Source organism: Panthera uncia, assembly GCF_023721935.1.
Source record: "Panthera uncia isolate 11264 chromosome C1 unlocalized genomic scaffold, Puncia_PCG_1.0 HiC_scaffold_4, whole genome shotgun sequence".
NCBI classification, from domain to species: domain Eukaryota; kingdom Metazoa; phylum Chordata; class Mammalia; order Carnivora; family Felidae; genus Panthera; species Panthera uncia.
In genome coordinates, this window is record NW_026057585.1 from 93,226,137 (window position 1) to 93,247,558 (window position 21,422).

The window sequence follows — 21,422 nt, forward strand, 5'->3', positions numbered from 1 at the left end:
AATACGTTATATGACATTCTAAATATTATTCCTTAGGTCAATTGTGACCTGTTCTGAATGTGTTAAAGAAGAACTCCTGAGTTGTACTTAGCTCAGTATAACTTAAGAGAGTACATCTCAAACTTGGAAGAGGAGGGAACATGAGGGCATTACCTATAATCCCTTTGAATTCTTGTGTTTATCATAAAATTATGCACGTTTTACAATCTTCCCTCTAGCAACTCTGTGCCTATTTTTTTTTTAATTCTTTTTTAAACATTTATTTATTATTGAGAGAGAGACACAGAGCGTGAGCGGGGGAGGGGTAGAGAGAGGGGAAGACACAGAATCTGAAGTAGGCTCTGGGCTCCGAGCTGTCAGCACAGAGCCAGACACGGGGCTCGAACTCACGAACTGTGAGATCATGCCCTGAGCTGAAGTCAGTCGCCTAACCAACTGAGCCACCCAGGCGCCCCCATGCCTGTTTTAATACATACAAATAACATTTACACAATCTTATCAGGGAAATTCTATTTTTTCCCTCTTAACTGTCAAAACAACGAATATTATAAGAAAATAGGCTACGTTTGCCCTAAAATTCCATTCAAAGTTTTAGGTGTGTGTTTTTGTTTTGTTTTAAAATAAAGCTCTACAGCCAATATGGGACCTGAACGCACAACCCTGAGATCAAGAGTCACATATTCTACCAACTGAGCCAGCACCCCTCAAAGTCTTAGTCTTAAAGTTGGTCTCAGCTACATAATGTGACTGCCTAATTTAAACATTTCTCCACAAATTTACTTACAAGCTGCCTTAAACTGGAAGGTTCCCAAACTTGAATATGTGAATTCTGAACCATTAGGCTGGGACAAGGTGAAAGGTCTGCACTATAGGTGGTTCTGAAACAGGATAAACACTGACCCGAGCCATGACTGAGAAGACTTCCTGCCTTACAACAGGTCTTACAGGTAGATTCAAACTAATAAAATGTCCCCCTGAAACTCTCAATGGGTCACACTCTTCAGATTTAGTCCTGCTTTTCTTTGTCACTAGCTTTCAAGGTCATGGAAACTAGGACAACAGATCTAATTTGTGCTGGGCATAACAGAAATAAAAGCAGTCTAACTAGTCCCTCCGATCAATGTAGCAAGTCGTCTGTTTCTTAATTCAGGGTAACTCTGATGTCATTCTCCAAAGAACTATCTCCTTATCTCATTCAATTCAATCCTTTTGGGAAGACAGGACTCAACAAAGGGCCAAATTGTGCCTTTCAGCCTCTTAGAAGTCAGCATTTCTCCCTTAAAGAAACAGAACAATTTTCACCCTCCCTAAGCAAAACAACATAATTTTATTAACTTGAAAAACAAATATAACCAGTCTTTAAAACAGAAGACATTGGAAGTATGTCAACAAATAAAGTTGGAATAGTGTCCCAATTCAGGGTGAGATGTGACTTTTTCATAAGGTGAAATATAAATCTTACTAAAAATTAGCCTCCTTGTCTCTTACCTGGCCCTATCCATGCTGTTACTTCAATCTGCATGCCAAAGAAAAGTTTTCCTTTTGATGCAGTCAATGCTTTTTCTTGGTCCTCTTGCTGCCGAAAGAATACCAAACCATACCTCTCTTCTGAAGTTCCATGGATCTGCACTGACGTCACCTTTCCAAATTTCTTAAATTCATGGAAAAGGCCATCTTTAAGGCTTGTATCTAAATCCCCCCCAAAAAAAACAAGGTGCTTATTTTTCTAGTTCAGTTACAATTCAATTAAAACAAGCTACAAAATCTCTGGCTTGATTTTTGACCTAAGTTTTGTTAGCATATGAAACTTTTAAATAAAATAACTAAAATGGTATTCATAATTTTCCTCATTTAAAATGTTAATATTTTGAAATGGGTTTCCTATCATAGTTTTATATCCAAAATTATTTCAGATAACACAGGACTCCAGGCCAATATAATAAAATTAACTGAAAATAGCATTTCTATAATTCACATCAAATTTCCCCTAATATCAAAATACTTAATCCAGTAAGTATATTTACTAAAAACTAAACGTGTTTTCTTCATATAACACACACCACACAATCTTTGTATATGTATATACGATGGGCACGATAATGTATATATGTACATATATATGTGATATAGTAAATACAAATAACATGCAAGCTTCATACACGTAACAACCTAGAAACTACATACAGTTATGATAATCCCTTGCTTTTCCTTACGTGGCATTTAAATAGTAATGAACCACAAAAAAGAAAGCCTGCTGTCACTACAAGACAGAATTTAAGTTGCCCAGCCTCATATTCCCCAACAGCAGCCGAGAGGAAAGTACAGTAACCCAAAACTTTACCTGTAGAGCGTACTGGGAGATTCTGAACCTTGATTCCAAAACTTTTACGCGGCTCCTCTTTCTCCAGGGATGAAAGCAACTGGGAAGTGGGTGCTGGGACTGCTGCAGATTGAACTGATCGGGCTGGAGAGTCATCACTTGAACTACTGCTGGAGTCAGTGCTGCAGAAGGGCAAAAAAAAGACAGAAAATGAATACATATAAAATTTCTGAGAAATCAACAAGTGGCAATAATTAAAAGCAACAATCTACATTTTAGGTCTGGGATTTCTGGACACCCTCCCCTCTCTCCACACTCTATTTCACACTCCCCCTTGGAAGGCAGAACAAACACTGGCCTGAGACTGTGGAAGCAAAAGTAACAATCTTCTACCACCACAGTCCACCAAAAGACAAATGTTGTATTCTATGCAAAATGTGAACAACGTTTTCCAAATGAAGTTAAGCCTGTAAATGCAGTTCACTTAAAGGTGGTAATAAAAGAACAGTGAATTGGGATGCCTGGGTGACTCAGTCCACCTAGTGGTTGAGGGTCTGACTCTTGGACAGGGGCTCAGGTCATGATCCCAGGGTTGTGGGATGAAGCCCTGTGTTGGGCTCCATGTGGAGCCTGCTTGAGATTCTCTCTCTCGCCCTCTTTCCCTTTACCCCTCTCCCCCCTTAGTGCTCTCTCCAAAAGGAAGGAAGGGAGGAAGGGAGGAGGAAGAGAGAAAAAAATTCTTTTTTTTTTTTCTTTTTTTAAAACCATGGTGAATATATGGGTTTTGGATTCAGAGACTGCAATTCAAATCCTGACTTAGATGTAGAGCACATATCCTTGGACAAGTAACTTCACCTCTTGCTAAGCCTTAGTTTCCACATCTGCAAAATGGAAATAATAGAAGTACCTATCTTGCAGGGTTATGAAGTAAAATAACCCACAGGCTTACTGAGTTTCTACTCTGACAGCAATCAACAAACAAAGTGGCCTTGCTGCTACTACTGTCGTTACTACTACCGCTGCTGCTACTGCCACCACCGCCATCTCAGGGACATATTAATTTTGAAGAAAACAAAAACATCCAAAATAATTTCCTAGGTATTTTAATTTTTAAATATTTGAGGGACTAATGAAATACTACGTAAATTACTTGAGTCCTGTTGGTTTAAGCTCTTTTCTCTGTAAGAAATGTGAGAAATGAGTCAATGAAATTGAATTTATTACTCTTCAGTTTGATACAATCCTCAAAGGGGGAGACAGTTGAAAGACAAGGAGAAAACATTACCACGTTCAGATTAAGAGAGAGATGTACCGAAACAAATTTATTATGTCTGAGATCTGTATGAATAATAGGAAAGTCTCTTTTTAGCACCAGACGAGCAAAGACTGCCATGGTTTTGTTCTAACATCTCAAATATATTAATAAAAAAGCTATTTACAGGTTTCTGAAATTTTGCTTCACACTCCCCCTCCCTACTGTGGAAGCCTTATCTTTTAAGCAAATAACTCTGGTGGGAGGGGGGTGGTTAATCCACCTCGAACACACTAGAGGGAAGACCTGATAGTTTTTGTCATTTGGGCTAAAACTGCGGCTCTCACAGCCAATACAATCTCTAAACCAGCCAGATAAGTAAATCCAACCAAGGAACTAAGGCAAATTTGCCTTTGCTTTTTTAAAAATTAAGAAATGCTGTAAGAAAACAGAGTACTATAAGAACATACACAGCATTTTTACTTAGCTCTCACGTGCTAAGGCAAAAATGAAAGCTTGATTAGGTTATCAGAGCACCCGTAAGTTTGAAACAGAAATAAACCAAAGCCAGTAAGATCCAAAAGGACATATCTGAGTTACAAAATACGAACTACTAGGGATAGAAGTCTCAAGACAGAACCGCAGATTGTCACAGCCAGGCCTCCTATACATGACTAGGCTTCAGTTTTCCCTATAAAAATAATTTTTTTCCTAGATCATTCAGTAAAAGCAGGGCTACTAGCACCAAGTGATGTTCATTCAAATTAAGGGTTAATAAAAGTAATCTTCTATTTTTAGCACAGAAGGGAAAAAAGGCTTGTCTTATGTATTAAGTACTCCAAGTAATACAAGATTACTGACTAGGCGACCATTTGATTACAGTATAGAATATGTTATGACTTATCAACTTAATTCCAATGAATCACAAAAAAAAACCATTAAGGAAAATAATTACAATTCTACTGATATTATAAACACCAAAAATTCCTTAGCAACAGTGGGTAAACAAATATGGGTAAGAGTAGAATTTCTGCCATTGAAACAATCATGAGGCAACAAAAACCAAGTTCTAGATAAGTCTGTGTTATAAAAATGGAAAACAAGGTGACCAATGGGAACAATGACTTTAAAGTACAAAATAATGATAGAAATTAGATTTGTCATAAATGCCATCGCAATTTTGGTGAATTCCCTGCTACCACACTAATTTTGAAACAAGATGTAGAATTTAACTGGCAGAGTTATCTGCTGACCAATTTGAAGTGGTAACTACAAAAGGGAAAGGTTTTTAAATCTTTACAAAACCTTACAAAATGATAAAATGATTCAACTTTTGAGTTCACATTTCAATACGCTAACCTAATCTGCAATGTGCATTTCCAGTGTGGTCTGTTAAACGTACGACGGATTTTAAGATCATGAATCAAAATGGGGGCACAAATTTAGACCCCCGAATATTTTTCAGTTCTACTAAATTGACAGAAGGCCCAAATGCCCAGAAGCCTGTGTCATTTTTTAAATTTTCTTTTTAAATGTTTTATTTTATTTTTGAGAGAGAGAGAGAGAGCACGAGAGGGGGCGAGACAGAGACAGAGAGGGAGACACAGAATCTGAAGCAGGCTCCAGGCTCCGAGCTGTCAGCACAGAGCCTGATGTGGGGCCCAACATGGGGCCTGAACTCGGGAATGGTGAGATCATGACCTGAGCCAAAGTCGGACGCTCAACCAACTGAGCCACCCAGGTGCCCCAAAGCTGTGTTGTTTTTAATTTTTAGAAAATTCTTATTTTCATAATTTTGCTAAAACTAAAGAATCACCAGGGCCCTGGGGGGCTCAGTCGGTTAAGCATCTGACTTCAGCTCAGGTCATGATCTCAGAGTTTGTGGGTTTGAGGCCCATGTTGGGCTCTGCACTGACAGCAAGGTGCCTGCTTCGGATTCTCTGTCTTCCTCTCTCTCGGCCTCTCCCCCACTCACACTCTCTCAAAAATAAATAAATAAATAAATAAATAAACAAACAAACAGACATTAAAAAAACAAAAAACAAAACAAAAGTGAAGAATCACAACGTTCACCAAAGCTTTCTTGAAAGCCAAAAGTAGTTAGTCAGAATCTATTCCAATCTAAATTGTCTTAAAGTAGTAGTGATATTATCAGCTAAGTTTTAAGGAAGTGAATTTTAAATTCATAAAGCCACATCAATATTACATTTTCAACATCAATATTACATTTTCAACATCAATATTAGATTTTTTAATGTTTATTTATTTTTGACAGACTGTGAGCAAGGAAGGGGCAGAGAGAGGAGTGGGGGACAGAGGGTTAAAGCAGGCTCCATGCTGACAGTAGTGAGCCTGATGTGGAGGTCAAAGTCACAAACTGTGGATCATGAAGTCGGATGCTCAACGGCTGAGCCACCGAGGTGCCCTCAACACTAATATTACAATTCAACATCTAAATGGTAGAACTGGGAAAAAAAAATAACCCACAGTTTAAAAGAAATCTAGTTACACTGTTCTTAAACATCTAAGTAGGCTAAATTACTTCTTACACGTGCACAGAATTTTTCACTAAGATTACTAAGAAAACTAAGAAGTAGATCTAAAAATTTCCACAATGAATAAATACAACAAACAACTAGTTACTTGACAATTCTTTTTTTTTTTTTTAATTTTTTTTTTCAACTTTTTTTTTTTTTTTTTTAATTTTATTTTTGGGACAGAGAGAGACAGAGCATGAACTGGGGAGGGGCAGAGAGAGAGGGAGACACAGAATCGGAAACAGGCTCCAGGCTCCGAGCCATCAGCCCAGAGCCTGATGCGGGGCTCGAACTCACAGACCGTGAGATTGTGACCTGGCTGAAGTCGGACGCTTAACCGACTGCGCCACCCAGGCGCCCCAATTCTTTTTTTTTTTAATGGTAAGTATCTTTATTTTATAGGAACCATGTTTTACCAATAAAAGGGAAAATAAAATGCAAAAATTACAAAAGGCAATTTATTAGGAAACAGATAAAAAGAAATGAACATAAAAGTGTACTAAAGGGCACCTGAGCTGGCAGTGCAGTTGTACGAGCAATGATTAGGAGTACATGAAAGCAGGTGGCCTACCAACACAACTATATGGAAGATACTGGTTAGTGCCCAGGTAAGAACCTGTGACAGGGTGCCCTATCCATTGCATGGAGGCCACCGCTTGAGGAGAAGCCCACCTCCCTGAGCCCTGCTGGAACCCTGCTGCCTCCCTCCAACTGCCTCACCCAGCTGGACCAGCTCTGCTCCAGTGCAGGTATCCACATCAGTGAACCATGCCCCTGTGTGGGGAGTGGCACCTGCAGCTCTAGAATCCCCATCGCACAGGTCTCCCCTTGCTGTGTCTACAGGGCCTAGGCTTCCAGGGAAGGGACAAGGCCCTCTGGCCGAGGGCAGTAGCTCAGGAACCTCGATATAACATTAAGAGAACAGAATCTGGGATGCCAGGATTCATTAACCCCAAATTACAGTGTCCAATAATCAACTATCCCTATTCCTACAGCCATTTTATACACAGAAGCACAGTGAACACTTGACTCTTAACACTGAAAATGTCAAGGCACTGGGTATACTATTTATAAAATGACTCAGGGCTAAATTTGCTCTTACACAAGAGTAGCATCTAATGACAGACATCAACATCTGTATCCCTGTATTTGTAAACACTTGATTATAAATATTTACTTATGTTGGTTTTGTTTTTTTAATTTGGGGGGGGGGAGAGAGAGAGAGAGAGAGAGAGAGAGAGAGAGAGAGAGAGAACGAACACGCAAACAGGGAAGAAGGGCAGAGGGACAGAATCTCATGCAGGCTCCACGCTCGAGGTGGGGCTCAACCTCACGAGCTAAGCCGAAATCAAGGGTTGGACACTCAACCTACTAAGCCACCCAGGCACCCCTATGTTGGCTTTTTGAAAGCTCAAAGATTAAAAAACATTTAACCAAATTAAGTTAAGAAACAAAAATCTGGCATAAATGGAAAAAGGAGCAATTAAAGCAACTAGAAAACTCTGCAATTAAAACAGTTAAGAGGGTCTATTTGTTAAATGCAGATATAATCTCAAGTGACAATTTTCCAACCACCTCTCTTCTATCAGATAGCTAATAATTTTCTCTCTACATAATATACAAGCTTGAATCAGTAAGGAAAAAGATGCAAAATGCAGCTTTTTCATCAGGCTTTGGCAATTCAAAACGTGCCCACTGTCCTCATGCTTCCATGAAATGAAGGGGAAAATCATATAATTTCTTACTTAAATGGGATGTGTTACCACACCAGGTAATAACCCCTCTGTATCCGATGTCTCATAGGTCCAAATGTTCAAGATAATCATGGTTTTTTAGTGCAGCAGTTCTTTCAATGGGGGTCCCAGTATCCTTTCAGGGGGTCTGTGAGGTCCTCCTTACTTCAATTACACATCTGTGTGAGGCCAGAACTTCATATACTTCACACACACACAAATTATAATAACAGGCTGAATACAGAAGTAGTTATGAGAATCTATCTACTTAAACCAGACTTTAAAGAGATTAGCAAAGATAAATAAAAAAACACCAGTCATCTCACTATTTTTGGTTTTAAAAAATAGTTGTATCACACCAGCTGAAGCTCTAAAATTGGCTAGGGAAGTTCCTCCCCAGAAGCAGACATCATCTTGAGGTGAACAGCTCCCCTAGGATCAGGGATGAAGATCTTCATCTCCAACATGAAACCTTTATTCCTTTTGCCTTTTCTTGCTTTTTGCTTTTCTTTTGCTTTTGACCCTACTTGCCTTTTCTCTGTCAATGCACAGGAAGACAATGTTCCTTAACTCTGGCGATTGTCACTAAATCTATCACTAAGGCCACAAAACCGCACAATAAAAGTCCTTAGAATTTCTTCCTAAGGTGGTTTGAGATAACAGAATTGCTTTAGATTACTTATGGGCTGAACAGTGTACCACAGCAAAGTACCACACAGGTACTTTTTGCTTGTACCTGGATCAACACCTCTGGTATCACAGCACCTATCAGAAATTAACAAACAGGCCACCTAGCTAAAACAGGCTGATGCCCCTCCAGGTACATTTTTTAATTTATTTGACTTCAACTGGTTTGGCTCATAGGGTCCTAAGGAGCATATTTCAATCTTTGGCATTATACAACTGACAGTCATTATTGCTGTCTCCCTAATGGGCTATATATATTCTCTCAAGGGTCTTAAATTCATGTTTATAGCCATCAGCAGCACATCAGATGGTCTCACCATGCTTGGAGAAACAGAAATGAGATGCAACACCAAAATGAACAGCAAAAACAATTCTTTCATGGACTTGACTTCACAACCTATGGGTTTTAGTGAGAGTGGCATTAATACTAAATTTTTAGTTCCACTGTCACTTATTAGAGGATGACCAAAAGTGGGGGGTGGGGAGGGGAGTTGTTAAATTCATTAAAGAAGGAGGCCATTAGACTGAGGTGGTTCTAATACCTTAAACAGGCTATGTAAGCAAACCAAAACCTAAGCCTGTACATGCCTCAAGGTTAAGAAATCAAATAGAAAGCCCATCACAAACAGACAAGGAAGCTTTTCCAAATAAGGCAAATGCAAAGATACAACTGATCAAATGATTTCCTTGCTTTGCTTCCACACCTTTTCTCTATTAAAAGCCTTACCCTACCTCCTGTTGGTGGAGCAATCCTAAGCACTTCTGGTTTGGCACTGACCAATTTAAACTGATTTTTGCTCAAATTACTGAGAGAAAGAGAGAGTGAGAAAGTCATATCAAATGAAATAAAAAACAAAAGTTTCCAATTAAAAGTCTTAATTTCGAATATGGCAAATGTCAATAAATACTACAATAAACAAAAGATAATACTTTCAGAATATAGAAGGATCCTGAGCCCAGGAAGTAAAACAAAACAAAAACAAAAAACAAAAAAGCCACTAGTTTAATAGGCAGTCTGATGTGATCCCAATTCCATTTTCAACTCTACCACTTCTAATGTACCTGAGTTAACCTCAGTATTATAACTCTGCTTTTTATAAGAAAGGGGAAAGAAATACTCAACTGTGTGGTCTAGAGTAAGATACCTCTTTTTGTCTCTCTCAGCTTTAATTCAGCTAGTGAGTTACCGGATCTCATGGCCTTCAAAGGTCCTGCTAACTCTAGGGGTCTATGCTACACCACCTACCTCCAGCCACTCATCTCTGATAGCTCCCAAATACCTATAGCATAAAGTCCACACTCTTGAACAAGGGAGAGAGGATCCTTTACAACTTGGACCCACACTAATTTTCTGCCTGATCCTTCTCACTCCCTTGTCTTGACCCTCTTACCCCACCCACTAATCATCTATCCATATAAGAGCAATGTATTAGGGGACACCTGGATGGCTCAGTCAGCAGAGCATGCAACTCTCTGGGGTTGTGAGTTTGAGCCTCAAGCTGGGTGTAGAGATTACTCAAAAACAAAATCTTAAAAAAAAAAAAAGAGCAATATATCAGTTTCTAGTCATGGGTATCTTTTTTTCTTATTAGACATTAAGTCATTGATTAGATTACTTCCTCTCTACTCCTTAATTTTCTTGTAATGTAAACGGTGATACTTGTGAAGGTTGTGGTAAGGGTTTAACAAGTTAATGATTATAAAAGGCATAAGCACTATGCCTAGCATACAGCAAGCACATAAGAGCTATTGCCCATACCATTCCTGTTGAAGGCACTTTTATTTTTTTAATTTTTTTTCTTTCTTTTTTTTTTGTTTTTTGGAGAGACAGAGAGTGTGAGCAGGGGAGAGAGAATCTTAAGAAGGCTCCACGCTCAGCTTGAAGCCCAAGGCAGGGCTTGATCCCACGACCCTGTGATTGTGACCTGACCCAAAATCAACAGTGGGATGCTCAATCAACTGAGTCACTCAGGCGCCCCTTGAAGACACCTTCCTGTCCCTCCTTGCCTGCCCTGCCTTCAAGAATCAGCTCCAATGTTAACCGTCTTCTCTGTAGCTGTTCCTGACATCCCGCTCCACCCCACTACATTCACTGGTTTCTTACTTTTACTATAACGTCTACCTCAAACTTCACTCTATATTGTAGCTACTCATTTTTGAAAGACCAATAATGAATTCATCTTTGCAAACACAGAACCTAGTATGGTGCCCGATACGTAATGGATGTGCCTGTAAGAAATTACAGATTGGAGGGGCGCCTGGGTGGCGCAGTCGGTTGAGCGTCCGACTTCAGCCAGGTCACGATCTCGCGGTCCGTGAGTTCGAGCCCCGCGTCAGGCTCTGGGCTGATGGCTCGGAGCCTGGAGCCTGTTTCCGATTCTGTGTCTCCCTCTCTCTCTGCCCCTCCCCCGTTCATGCTCTGTCTCTCTCTGTCCCAAAAATAAATAAAAAATGTTGAAAAAAAAATTAAAAAAAAAAAAAGAAATTACAGATTGGAATTGTGAAAATGAATGAAATTAATACCTAGGAAAGCACACCAAGCTCCATAAAATGAAGGTATTAACTAAATTCAGTATCAAAGAGTAAAATGAAATTTCTATTTTTTTAATTTGTGAAATATTTTACGGTTTATTTTGAGAGTGACTGAGCACAAGTGTGGGGGGTGGGGGGAATATGAATATGAATGAAAATGAATGAAAATGAATCCCAATCAGGCTGCACACTATCAGTGCAGAGCCCAACATGGGGCTCAAACTCACAAACTGTGAGATCATGACCTAAGCTGAGACCATGAGTCAGATGCCTAACCTAACTGAGCTACCCAGGTGCCCCAAAATGAAATTTCTGATAAAATATTACTTTGGAGCAAACTCTACAAGGTTATTTCTTTTTTCTTCAATGTGTCACTGTCAGCTCAGAGCCTGGAGCCTGCTTTGGATTCTCTGTCTCCTTCTCTCTCTGCCCCTCCCCAACTTGTGCTCGGTATCTCAAAAATAAATAAATGTAAAAAAAAAAAAAAAAAATTAAAAAAATAATGGCTGTTCTAAGTTTCTAGAACTTTAATTTTTTTTTTTTTAATTTATGTATTTATTTTGAGAGAGCAAGAGTGGGGCAGGGGCAGAGAGAGAATCCCAAGCAGGCTCTGCACTGTTCAGCAGAGTGCACTGTCTGGACTGTTTATTTTTGAGAGAGACAGACAGTACAAGCGGGGGAGGGACAGACAGAGAGGAAGACACAGAATCTGAAGCGGGCTCCAGGCTCTGAGCTGATCAGCACAGAGCCCAACACGGGGCTTGAGCTCACAAACCATGAGATCATGACCTGAGCTGAAGCCAGATGCTTAACCGACTGAGCCACCCAGGCGCCCCAGGTTTCAGAACTTTAAACACTAATAACCTGACTGAAAAATCACAGAGATCTATAAAAACAAAAACACTGCATGCATTTCATGCATCCTGTTACCTCGACCGTGGGACATTTTTGGTGGTCATAACTGTGGGTGGGGATGAGGTTATTACTTCCATCTCGTGCACAGAGGCCAAAGATGCTGTTAAACATTCTACAGTGCATAGGGGAGCCCCACGAAAAAGGATTATCCATGAGCAGTGAATAGTCCAACATTGAAAACCCCTGCCTACATTCTTTAACTACTTTCCCTTTTTTTGAAAACCCAACATGCTAATTTTAAGCTCCAATTCAAACATGGGACCCTTTAAAGGAACTGTTCTTATTACTATTACTTCATAAAAATATTTGAATTCCAAAACTTACAGAAAAAAAATGAAGAAAAAAAGGTCAATTTCTGAAAATTAGACTACTCAAGAAGCTGTCACTCAATTTTAGAAAACATGATAAAAAGAGAAACTGCTAACAGCTTTTTACAATATGTGCATCATGTCAATAACAGAGTCACAATTCTTGTAGAAAAACTGTTTTCTTCATGTAAATAATGGGTGAAATATACAATACTGCATCCCATATTCTAGTAAGGTTTACATCAATGGAAAATATTCTATTCATATTAAAATGGTTTCTTAGTTCAATAGCTTTCTTTACTCTCAACCTAGGGATTCAGGGTGGTGGTTTAGTATCACAATCAGATTTTTCCCCACCAAAGTACCATGTTCAGAAGAATTGGTAAAACTTCTATTTGAATGAAGAGCTTAATGGGGTATTTTGTTTTATAAACTTGAAGACATTTTATTTTTTTCAAGTTTATTTATTTGAGAGCTAGAGAGAGAGAGCAAGTGGGGGAGGAGCAGAGAGAGGGAAACAGAGAATCCCAAGCAGGGCTCGAGCTCAAGAACCGTGAGATCATGACCTGAGTGAGTCGAAACCAAGAGTTGGACACTACTAAGTGACCCAGGTGCCCAAGACATTTTAAATTTGCCTTTATGGGGCTCCTGGGTGGCTCAGTCAGTTAAAACATCTAACTTCAACTAAGGTCATGATCTCACAGTTTGTGAGCTTGAGCCCCACATCAAGCTCTGTGCTGAGCTCAGAGCCTGGAGCCTGCTTCAGATTCTGTCTCCCTCTCTCTCTGGTCCTTCCGCACTCACACTGTCAAAAAAAAAAAAAAAAAAAAAAAAAAAAAAAAAAAAAAAAAAAAAAACCCAAAAACAAAAACACTATGGAGATATCTGTATGTATATCTCTAAATCTACAATGGAATACTATTCAGTCTTTAAAAAGAAGCAAATCCTGCCATTTGTAATAACACTGGTGGGCCTAGAGGTCATTGTGCTGGGTGAAATAAGTCAGATAAAGACAAATACTGCATGGTATCCCTTTTTGTGGAACTAAAGGAAAAAACCCACATAAACAGAGATGGTGGTTGCCAGGAGGGTGATGGAAGTGGAGAGAGGTTGGCAAAGAACACAAGCGTTCAGTTGTAAGATGAATAAGTTCTGAGGATCTGAAGTATAACCTGGTCACTATAGTATTGTGTAACTGAAACTTGCCGAGAGTAGAATGTAAGTGTTCTCACCAAAGGAAAAAAAAAGAGAGAGAGAGAGAGAGAGAGAGAGAGAGAGAGAGAGAGAGAAGGTAAATATGTGAGGTGATGGATGTGTTAATTAAGTCAAGTCAAATGTGGGAATCCTTTCACAATGTATCAAATCACTTTATATACTTCAAATATACTACAATTTTATTTGTCACTTACAGCTCAATAAAGCTGAATAAGCACACATGTGAAAAAATAAACATTAAAAAAATAAAAAGTTTAAACTTGCCTTTAAAAACAATAGAACAGCAAAAAAAAAAAAAAAAAAAAAAATCAGATGCAAAAAAGGGCACCTTTGAACTTGAATAGACATTTCTCCAAAGATACACAAATGGCCAAAAAGCACATGAAAAGATACTCAACACGACTAATCATTAGAGACATTCAAATCAAACCACAATGAGATACTACTTCACACTCATTAGGATGACTATTATAAAAAAAAACAATATAACTATGTTGACAAGGATGAAAAGAAATCAGAACCCTTATGCACTGCTGATGGGAAGGCAAAATGGTTACAGACACCATAAAAAAAAAAACAGTATGGCAGTTCCTCAAAAGTGCAATTAGCATATGATTCAGCAATTCTACTTCCGGGTATATAGCCAAAAGAACTGGAAACAAGCAGGTTTACTGCAGTGGTGAAATGGGACCTGTAATATTTTCTGCGAGGCTCATGAAGGAGAGTGGAAGTAACAAGACTTTTCAATATTAGAAACCAAGAATAGTAATTTTAGGTCATTTGCCAAAATATCAATTAATATACTACTTCCTACACTTTGACTTCTAGGGTCCTAAAGTAAAAAAAAATTAGATCCCAAAGGTTACAAGTGGGGTATTTTTGAAGTATGACCGTATTCAACTGGAGATCAAAGAAGCCCAACTGAAAGAACTGTGGAGTAACAGTGACAACTGGGGACTGAACCAAAGTTCTTTTTAAAAAGGGGCTGTTTTGGAGGTGCTTGGCTGGCTCAGTCAGTTCGAGCCCCACGATGGGTGCACAGATTACTTAAAAATAAAATCAGGGGGGGCGCCTGGGTGGCGCAGTCGGTTAAGCGTCCGACTTCAGCCAGGTCACGATCTCGCGGTCCGTGGGTTCGAGCCCCGCGTCAGGCTCTGGGCTGATGGCTCGGAGCCTGGAGCCTGTTTCCGATTCTGTGTCTCCCTCTCTCTGACCCTCCCCCGTTCATGCTCTGTCTCTCTCTGTCCCAAAAATAAATAAAAAAGAAAACGTTGAAAAAAAAATTTTTTTTTTAAATAAAAAAAAAATAAATAAATAAAATCAGGGGTTAAAAAATAAAATAAAATGAAATCAGGGGTGCCTGGGTAGCTTAGTCAGTTTAGCGAACGACTCTTGATTTTGGCTCAGGTCATGATCCCAGGGTGGGATTGAGCCCTGTGTCAGGCTTTGCACTGAGCATCGAGTCTGCTTTAAGACTCTCTCCCTCTCCCCCTCTCCCCTGCTCATGCGCTCTCTCTCTGAAATAAAATATATACATATATATAAAAAGTTTTTTAAAACTTAAAATCTTTCAAGGGCACCTGGCTGGTTCTGAGAGAGCATGTAACTCTTGATCTTGGGGTCATGGGTTGGAGCCCAACGGTGGGTGTAGAAATTACTTAAAAATAAAATCTTATCAATAAATAAATAAATAAATAAATAAGCAATAGGGCTGTTTTGAAGATTAGGATTTTGACTTTGGAGGAACTAAGGTGATTGGCAGTGGAAGGAATTACATGTAAAATTCCTTAAATAAGAACGGACTTAAAAAAGGACTGAAAACAGGGACTCCAAGAGATACTTGTACACACACATTCAGAGCATGTTTGTTTTTTTTTTTTTTTAACGTTTATTTATTTATTTTTCAGAGAGAGACCGCATGCACACAAGCAGAAGAGGGGCAGAGAGAGAGGGAGACAGAGAATTGGAGCAGGCTCCAGGCTGCCAGCACAGAGCCTGACAAAGGGCTGGAACCCACGAACCGTGACATCATGACCTGAGCCCAAGTTGAATGCTTAACTGACAGCCACCCACACACCCCATAGCATGTTTAACAGACAAAAAGTAGAAGGAAGCAACCAAAGTGTCCATCAAAAGAGGACTGGTTAAACAAAGGATAATATCAACATAAAACTGAACACTATTCAGCCTTTGAAAGGGAGGAACTTGAATGCTCATAGAAAGACTAGACGGAAACTATAACTCAAAAAAAGTTAACCTGAATGAACCCTGAGGACATTACGCTAAATGAAATTAGCCAGTCACAAAAGGACAAATCTTTTATGATTCCACTCCCAGAAGATATCAAACATAGTCACGTTCATAGAGACAGGAAGCAGAATGGTGGCTACCAGGGGCTGGGGGAGGGAGAATTAGAAACTGCTGAAGGGATATGGAGTTTCAGTTTGGAAAGATAAAAAGGTTATGGAGATGGATGGTGGTGATGGTTGCACAACAATGTAAATGTACGCTGAAACTACACACTTAAAAATGGTTAAAATGGGTGGGAGGGACATGCCTGTCTCAGTCAGTAGAGCATGACACTCTTGATCTCGGGGTCACAAGTTCAAGCCCCAGGCTGGGTGTAGAGATAGAAATTACTTTAAAAAAAAAAAAAAAAAGTTAAATGGTAAATATTATGTTATTTTGCCACATACACATACGACCTAAAAAGTAAAATACAAAGTGAACAGTTCTCTTTATGCCTTAGAAAAAGATGAGAGGTTCCAAACCAGTCAATGAAACAGGATACCTGCTGCTTGCTGTCAATAAAGCTCTGCTAAATCAAAGGGTCTCACAACCTGGTTGATCCAGGTAAAGTTCCTCAGAAATCATTTCAGAGGGATAAGTTAGCTCTAACTGGTGATTCTGCAACTACTGCAAAAGACATGGGGAAAGCACTATGCGCTCAACTGTATCAATGATAAATTAAGCTCTTTAGAACCAAAGGTAATGAAAAGTTGTCTAAATTATTTAAATATAGGATACTTACTGAGAAAAACTATTGATACATTAAAAAATGGAATTGTAGGGGCGCCTGGGTGGCTCAGTCGGTTGAGCGCCGACTTCGGCTCAGGTCACGATCTCGCGGTCCGTGAGTTCGAGCCCCGCATCGGGCCCCTGTGCTGACAGCTCAGAGCCCGGAGCCTGTTTCAGATTCTGTGTCTCCCTCTCTCTGACCCTCCCCCATTCATGCTCGGTCTCTCTCTGTCTCAAAAATAAATAAACGTTAAAAAAAAAAAAAATGGAATTGTAGGGGTGCCTGAGTGGGTCAGTCAGTTAAGCGTCCAACTCTTTATTTCAGCTCAAGTCATGATCCCAGGATTGTGGGATGGAGCCTCATGTCGGGCTCCATGCTGACCACACAAAGCTTGCTTGGGATTCTCTCTCTCTCTCTGCCTCTGTCCCCCTCTCGCTCTCTAAAATAAAATAAAAAATAAAATTCTTAAAAAAAAAGTAAAATAAACTATTACTAAAAATCAGGTGACTTTACAAGGCCCTAAAATTCCCTAGTTAATTAAAAATTTTTAGATGATGGGGGTGCAGGGGCACCTGGGTGGCTCAGTCGGTTAAGCATCTGACTTCAGCTCAGGTCATGATCTCATGGTTAGTGAATTCGAGCCCTGCATCGGGCTCTGTGCTGACAGCTCGGAGCCTGGAGCCCGTTTTGGATTCTGTGTTTCCCTTTCTCTGCCCCTCCCTTGCTTGCACTTTGTCTCTCTCTCAAAAATAAACAAACATTAAAAAACAAAAGACTAGCTTGTCTTGGGGGGAAAAATGGGGGTGCCTGGGCGGCTCAGTCAGTTAAGTGTCTGACTTGATTTCAGCTCAGGTCATGGTCTTACCATTTGTGAGTTTGAGCCCCATATTGAGCTCTGCACTGACAGCACGGAGCCTGCTTGGGATCCTCTGTCTTCCTTGCTCTCTGTCCCTCCGCGCGCCCCCCTCCCCACTCTCTCTCAAAAATAAACGAACATTAAAAAAATTTTTTTTAAGATGATGGACTAGCAGATACCTAGTCACAAGTGCTGACTACAATTTTATGTTCAGATTTAGGGGATGGAGGTATGGGGCCAATATATGATTAGATTCTGCTGCTACAGACAGATACTGCTACTAGTGGGTAAAGTAAAAACCTTATCTTTATACGTACTGTCACTGTGTCCCAAACACCTTGCCTCGGAATTACTTTTGGCTTAAATTCCTAAGAGCCTGGGCTCACAGAGTCATTACGTTCTTGGCAAACCCTTAGGAGTCAGAAAATCTGCTACTCAAGTAACTTAAAGCAAAAAGCAACAAAACATGCCTTATCCCTGAAAGTTATAAGGAGATATAACATGTCTGCCGAAGGAACAAGAAATCCTATATGGCAGCAAAGTCTTTGTACATCCATGGGATGACTTATTCAAGGGACAAACTGGAAGAAATCCAAACTGTCAATTATAACAAAGGGGATTTTTCTCATAGGCAGTATATAAAAGCAGATGTATTTCTTGTTTGAAAAACCAAAATGTTTCAAAACACATAAACCGAGAAAGCACACAGATTAAGTGAAACTGCAATATTTTTTATTCCAAATGGTTACGTGCAACTGCTGTACCCTTCACCAAACCCACAAGTAAATCTGAACTTTGAGTTTTGCCTCTCTCCAACTGAACTTTGGTGCTAATTACATCTCTATCCTATCCAGAATAAAAAAGAAGTGCTATTTCTCACTTCTGAACTCTCTGTTAAGGCAGTTCCAGACTCAAGAGGTTAGAAGGGCACCTAATTCCCCAGCAGGAAGCCTGAAGCCATCTACTATTTGGTTTACTTACTTACTTACTTATTTATTAATGACTTCAAATTACAAAGAAACTCCAGCCTAAAGTCTTTCTGCTTAAACAACTCCTGCAGTTTCTTCCAGTGGAAACAAACTCAAAAGCTACAGTCCAAATGGCTCCAACAACCATGACACAGCACTATCAGGAGGCCAGACTGCCCTCCCCTCCACCATGGAAAATGATGTTCAAAGAAGCACCAACTCCCCCAGTTTTGGTTATATAAATCATGTCTAGAAGCACACGGGTGTCTATTAAAGAGTCTTATTCTAATTCCAACACCCAAATTCCACTGTATGTTAATAGACACATTTTAAACCTGTATCAAAAAATATAAACATCACTTAAAAATTACTTTCAAAAGCTTACGGTGTTTTTTTTTTAATTATTAAAAAAAATTACTCTGGTTAAAATGATTTCATTTTCTTCTTGGGGGATTAAACTATTTGGAGGTCTAGATATTAAACTTTTTCAAAAGCTAAAATATACCCTTAGCCACCCTGGAAATCAACATGCATTTATGCCCGACCAAAATGAAATTTGTTAAGGATGGAATCTGGAAGTAGTTCAGTCTGTATTTTAGGCTTGCGAGTCCCAAGAACCTTTTCCATCAGTCCATAATTTCAAAGAGCACAGAGGCTCTTAGAATTAAAGTAAAAAGAATGTATTCTATTTTTCTTTAAACATGACAAAAAGCACTGAACGGATGCACAGATTACTTCGTGACACTGTAATCTGGATAGAGCCTGCTTCTACAACAGTGCTGTCCAATAAAATTTACTACAAACCAAAAATTTTAACTTTTAAGTAGTCACAATTTAAAAAGTAAAAAGAAACGGGAATCTTAATAATGTATTTTTTATTTAATGTAATATATACTCAAAATATTATTTCAACATGCAGTCAATGTAAAAATTACTAATACTTTTTTGGCTACATCTTCAAAATTCAGTGTATATTTTTTAATAGTTCTACTGAGATATAATTTCACACCAGAAAAGTGAGCCATTTAAAAGAATACTACTAATGATTTTTAGTATATTTATGGAGTTAGGCAATCATCATGATGATGTAACTTTAGTACATTTGCATCACCCCAAAAAGACACCTCATTACTATTAGCAGTTACTCCCCATTCTCTTCCACCCCCAGCCGTAGGTAATCACTAATCTACTTTGTGTCTGTATAAGTTCACCTATTCTGGATGTTTCATATCAACAGAATCATACAGTATGCAGCCTTTTATATTGGCTTCTTTCACTTAGCATGTTTTTTGCAGTCTGTCCATGTTATAGCACAGTTCAGTACTGGTGCAAAGACTAACCAAATTTCAAGTGCTCAAAGGCCACATGTGGCCAGTGGACAACACTGGGCAAACTAGTTCTAGAACCAAAAAGCTCCTCAATAAACAAGCATATCACCTGTTAAATAAGAGACCATGTTAAAGCCATGAGAATCCTTAAAGAGAAATGCCATTTATGATAGGCAACAAGTTAGAGATTAGTATTTTAAAATAATTGTTATAGTATATATAAAAACCATTATGAAAAACTAATGCCAAGATGTTATTTGATAAAGCCACAAGTATTTCTCATTATAATTCCAGATAGCTCCAACAAATGGGCAAAGTGATTCTTAAAGGCATAAATTAACTACTTGTGAAAGTACATAATTAGCAGAAAAAAATGGAACTTAGTTCCAGGGTACCTACCACTTACACTTTAAAAAACTACCTTCGTTGATGATTTAAAACAAACAAAAATACCCACCATCCCTTGTTCAGGATTATACCAACAATTCTACACAAGTTGAAAAGTTTTTAATTTAATGACATTAAGAAAACCTCAAATGGTTATTAAGTAATAAACCAAATTTAAACAAAAATGTGTAACCCAGGGCACCTGGGTGGCTCAGTCGGTTAAGCATCCGACTTCAGCTCAGGTCCTGATCTCACAGCTCGTGAGTTCAAGTCCCACACTGGGCTCTGTGCTGACAACTCAGAGCCTGGAGCCTGCTTCGCATTCTGTGTCTCCCCCTCTCTCTCTGCCCCTCCCCCACTTGTGCCCTGTCTCTGTCTCTCAAAAATAAACAAACATTTAAAAATAATAAAAAATAAAAAATAAAAATTTCTAACCCTATTTTACTGAGCTATATATAATGTTTTCCCACCTGATTCTATGAATATATTTTACTACCCTCATGGTAGCATATATTTCTAATCTCTTCTGCACCAAGGAAAATTTTCAGAGTATGACTAAGATTTTTAAGAGAAACTAACTCTATTGTGCAAAGTTAATCTTAAAATATATTTCACTCATTATTTTGTTTATCTGGAAGAAAAAGTTCATTTACTGTACAAAGTGGATTTAGGAAGATGTTCTACAGAGGTCAATTTATACAATTTCTAGCAGCATAAACTCTAGTAGCATATAATTTAATAAATGATCACACAATTTAAGTAAATAAATTACCAGAGGGTACTCTTTCTCACAAGAGAAGTAATCACAAAACTACCCTCTATAAAGGCAATCTTTCACTTTATACTCTAAGACACAGATTTAAAAATATAATAGGGGAAGGTGCTTGTAATAAAATCTTGGCAAATTCTGAGCTTCAGAAAATGGTAATGTTTAATTTACTTTAAAATGAGATTAGCACATTTTCCTTTACATCTGTGATGGATGATCCCTTATTCAGGGCAGGGTGAAATTATACCAGGGTTTCTGAGAATGACCTCTAAATGTAAACAACCCCAAAAAAAGATAAAAGAGAAGAACACCAAAACTACTCCTCAACCATAAGTAAACTTTTACCATAAGTAAAAAAGATTAACAGAGGTTTCAATATCATTCCAAAAGTCTGAAACATAAGCAAAGTTATGGAAATTTCCATTTTCTATATAGCCTTGGCATCCACAAAGACAAAAATAAACTTACTCTTTTATTTGAGGCTTTAATTTGTGGCTTAGTGACTTCTGGGTGTTCTCTGATGAGGAATTAGGCCATGTTTAATCGCTTAATTCCCTTATTTCTCAAAGAGGAAAGCTAAGTTCTTTATATGCGCA

General features: G+C 38.7%; 1 protein-coding gene across 3 annotated transcripts in view; it reads right to left on the reverse strand.

The window, feature by feature from the left end:
• SPEN (spen family transcriptional repressor) overlaps positions 1 to 21,422 on the reverse strand; it is a 91,163-nt gene that overhangs the window by 25,542 nt on the left and 44,199 nt on the right. For all 3 annotated transcript variants that reach the window (XM_049617993.1, XM_049617995.1, XM_049617994.1), the window contains 2 exons: positions 2,342 to 2,502; positions 1,489 to 1,689 (listed from right to left, as the gene is read on the reverse strand). In XM_049617993.1, the coding sequence (XP_049473950.1) occupies positions 1,489 to 1,689; positions 2,342 to 2,502 (362 nt within the window). The remainder of the gene's footprint in view (positions 1 to 1,488; positions 1,690 to 2,341; positions 2,503 to 21,422) is intronic.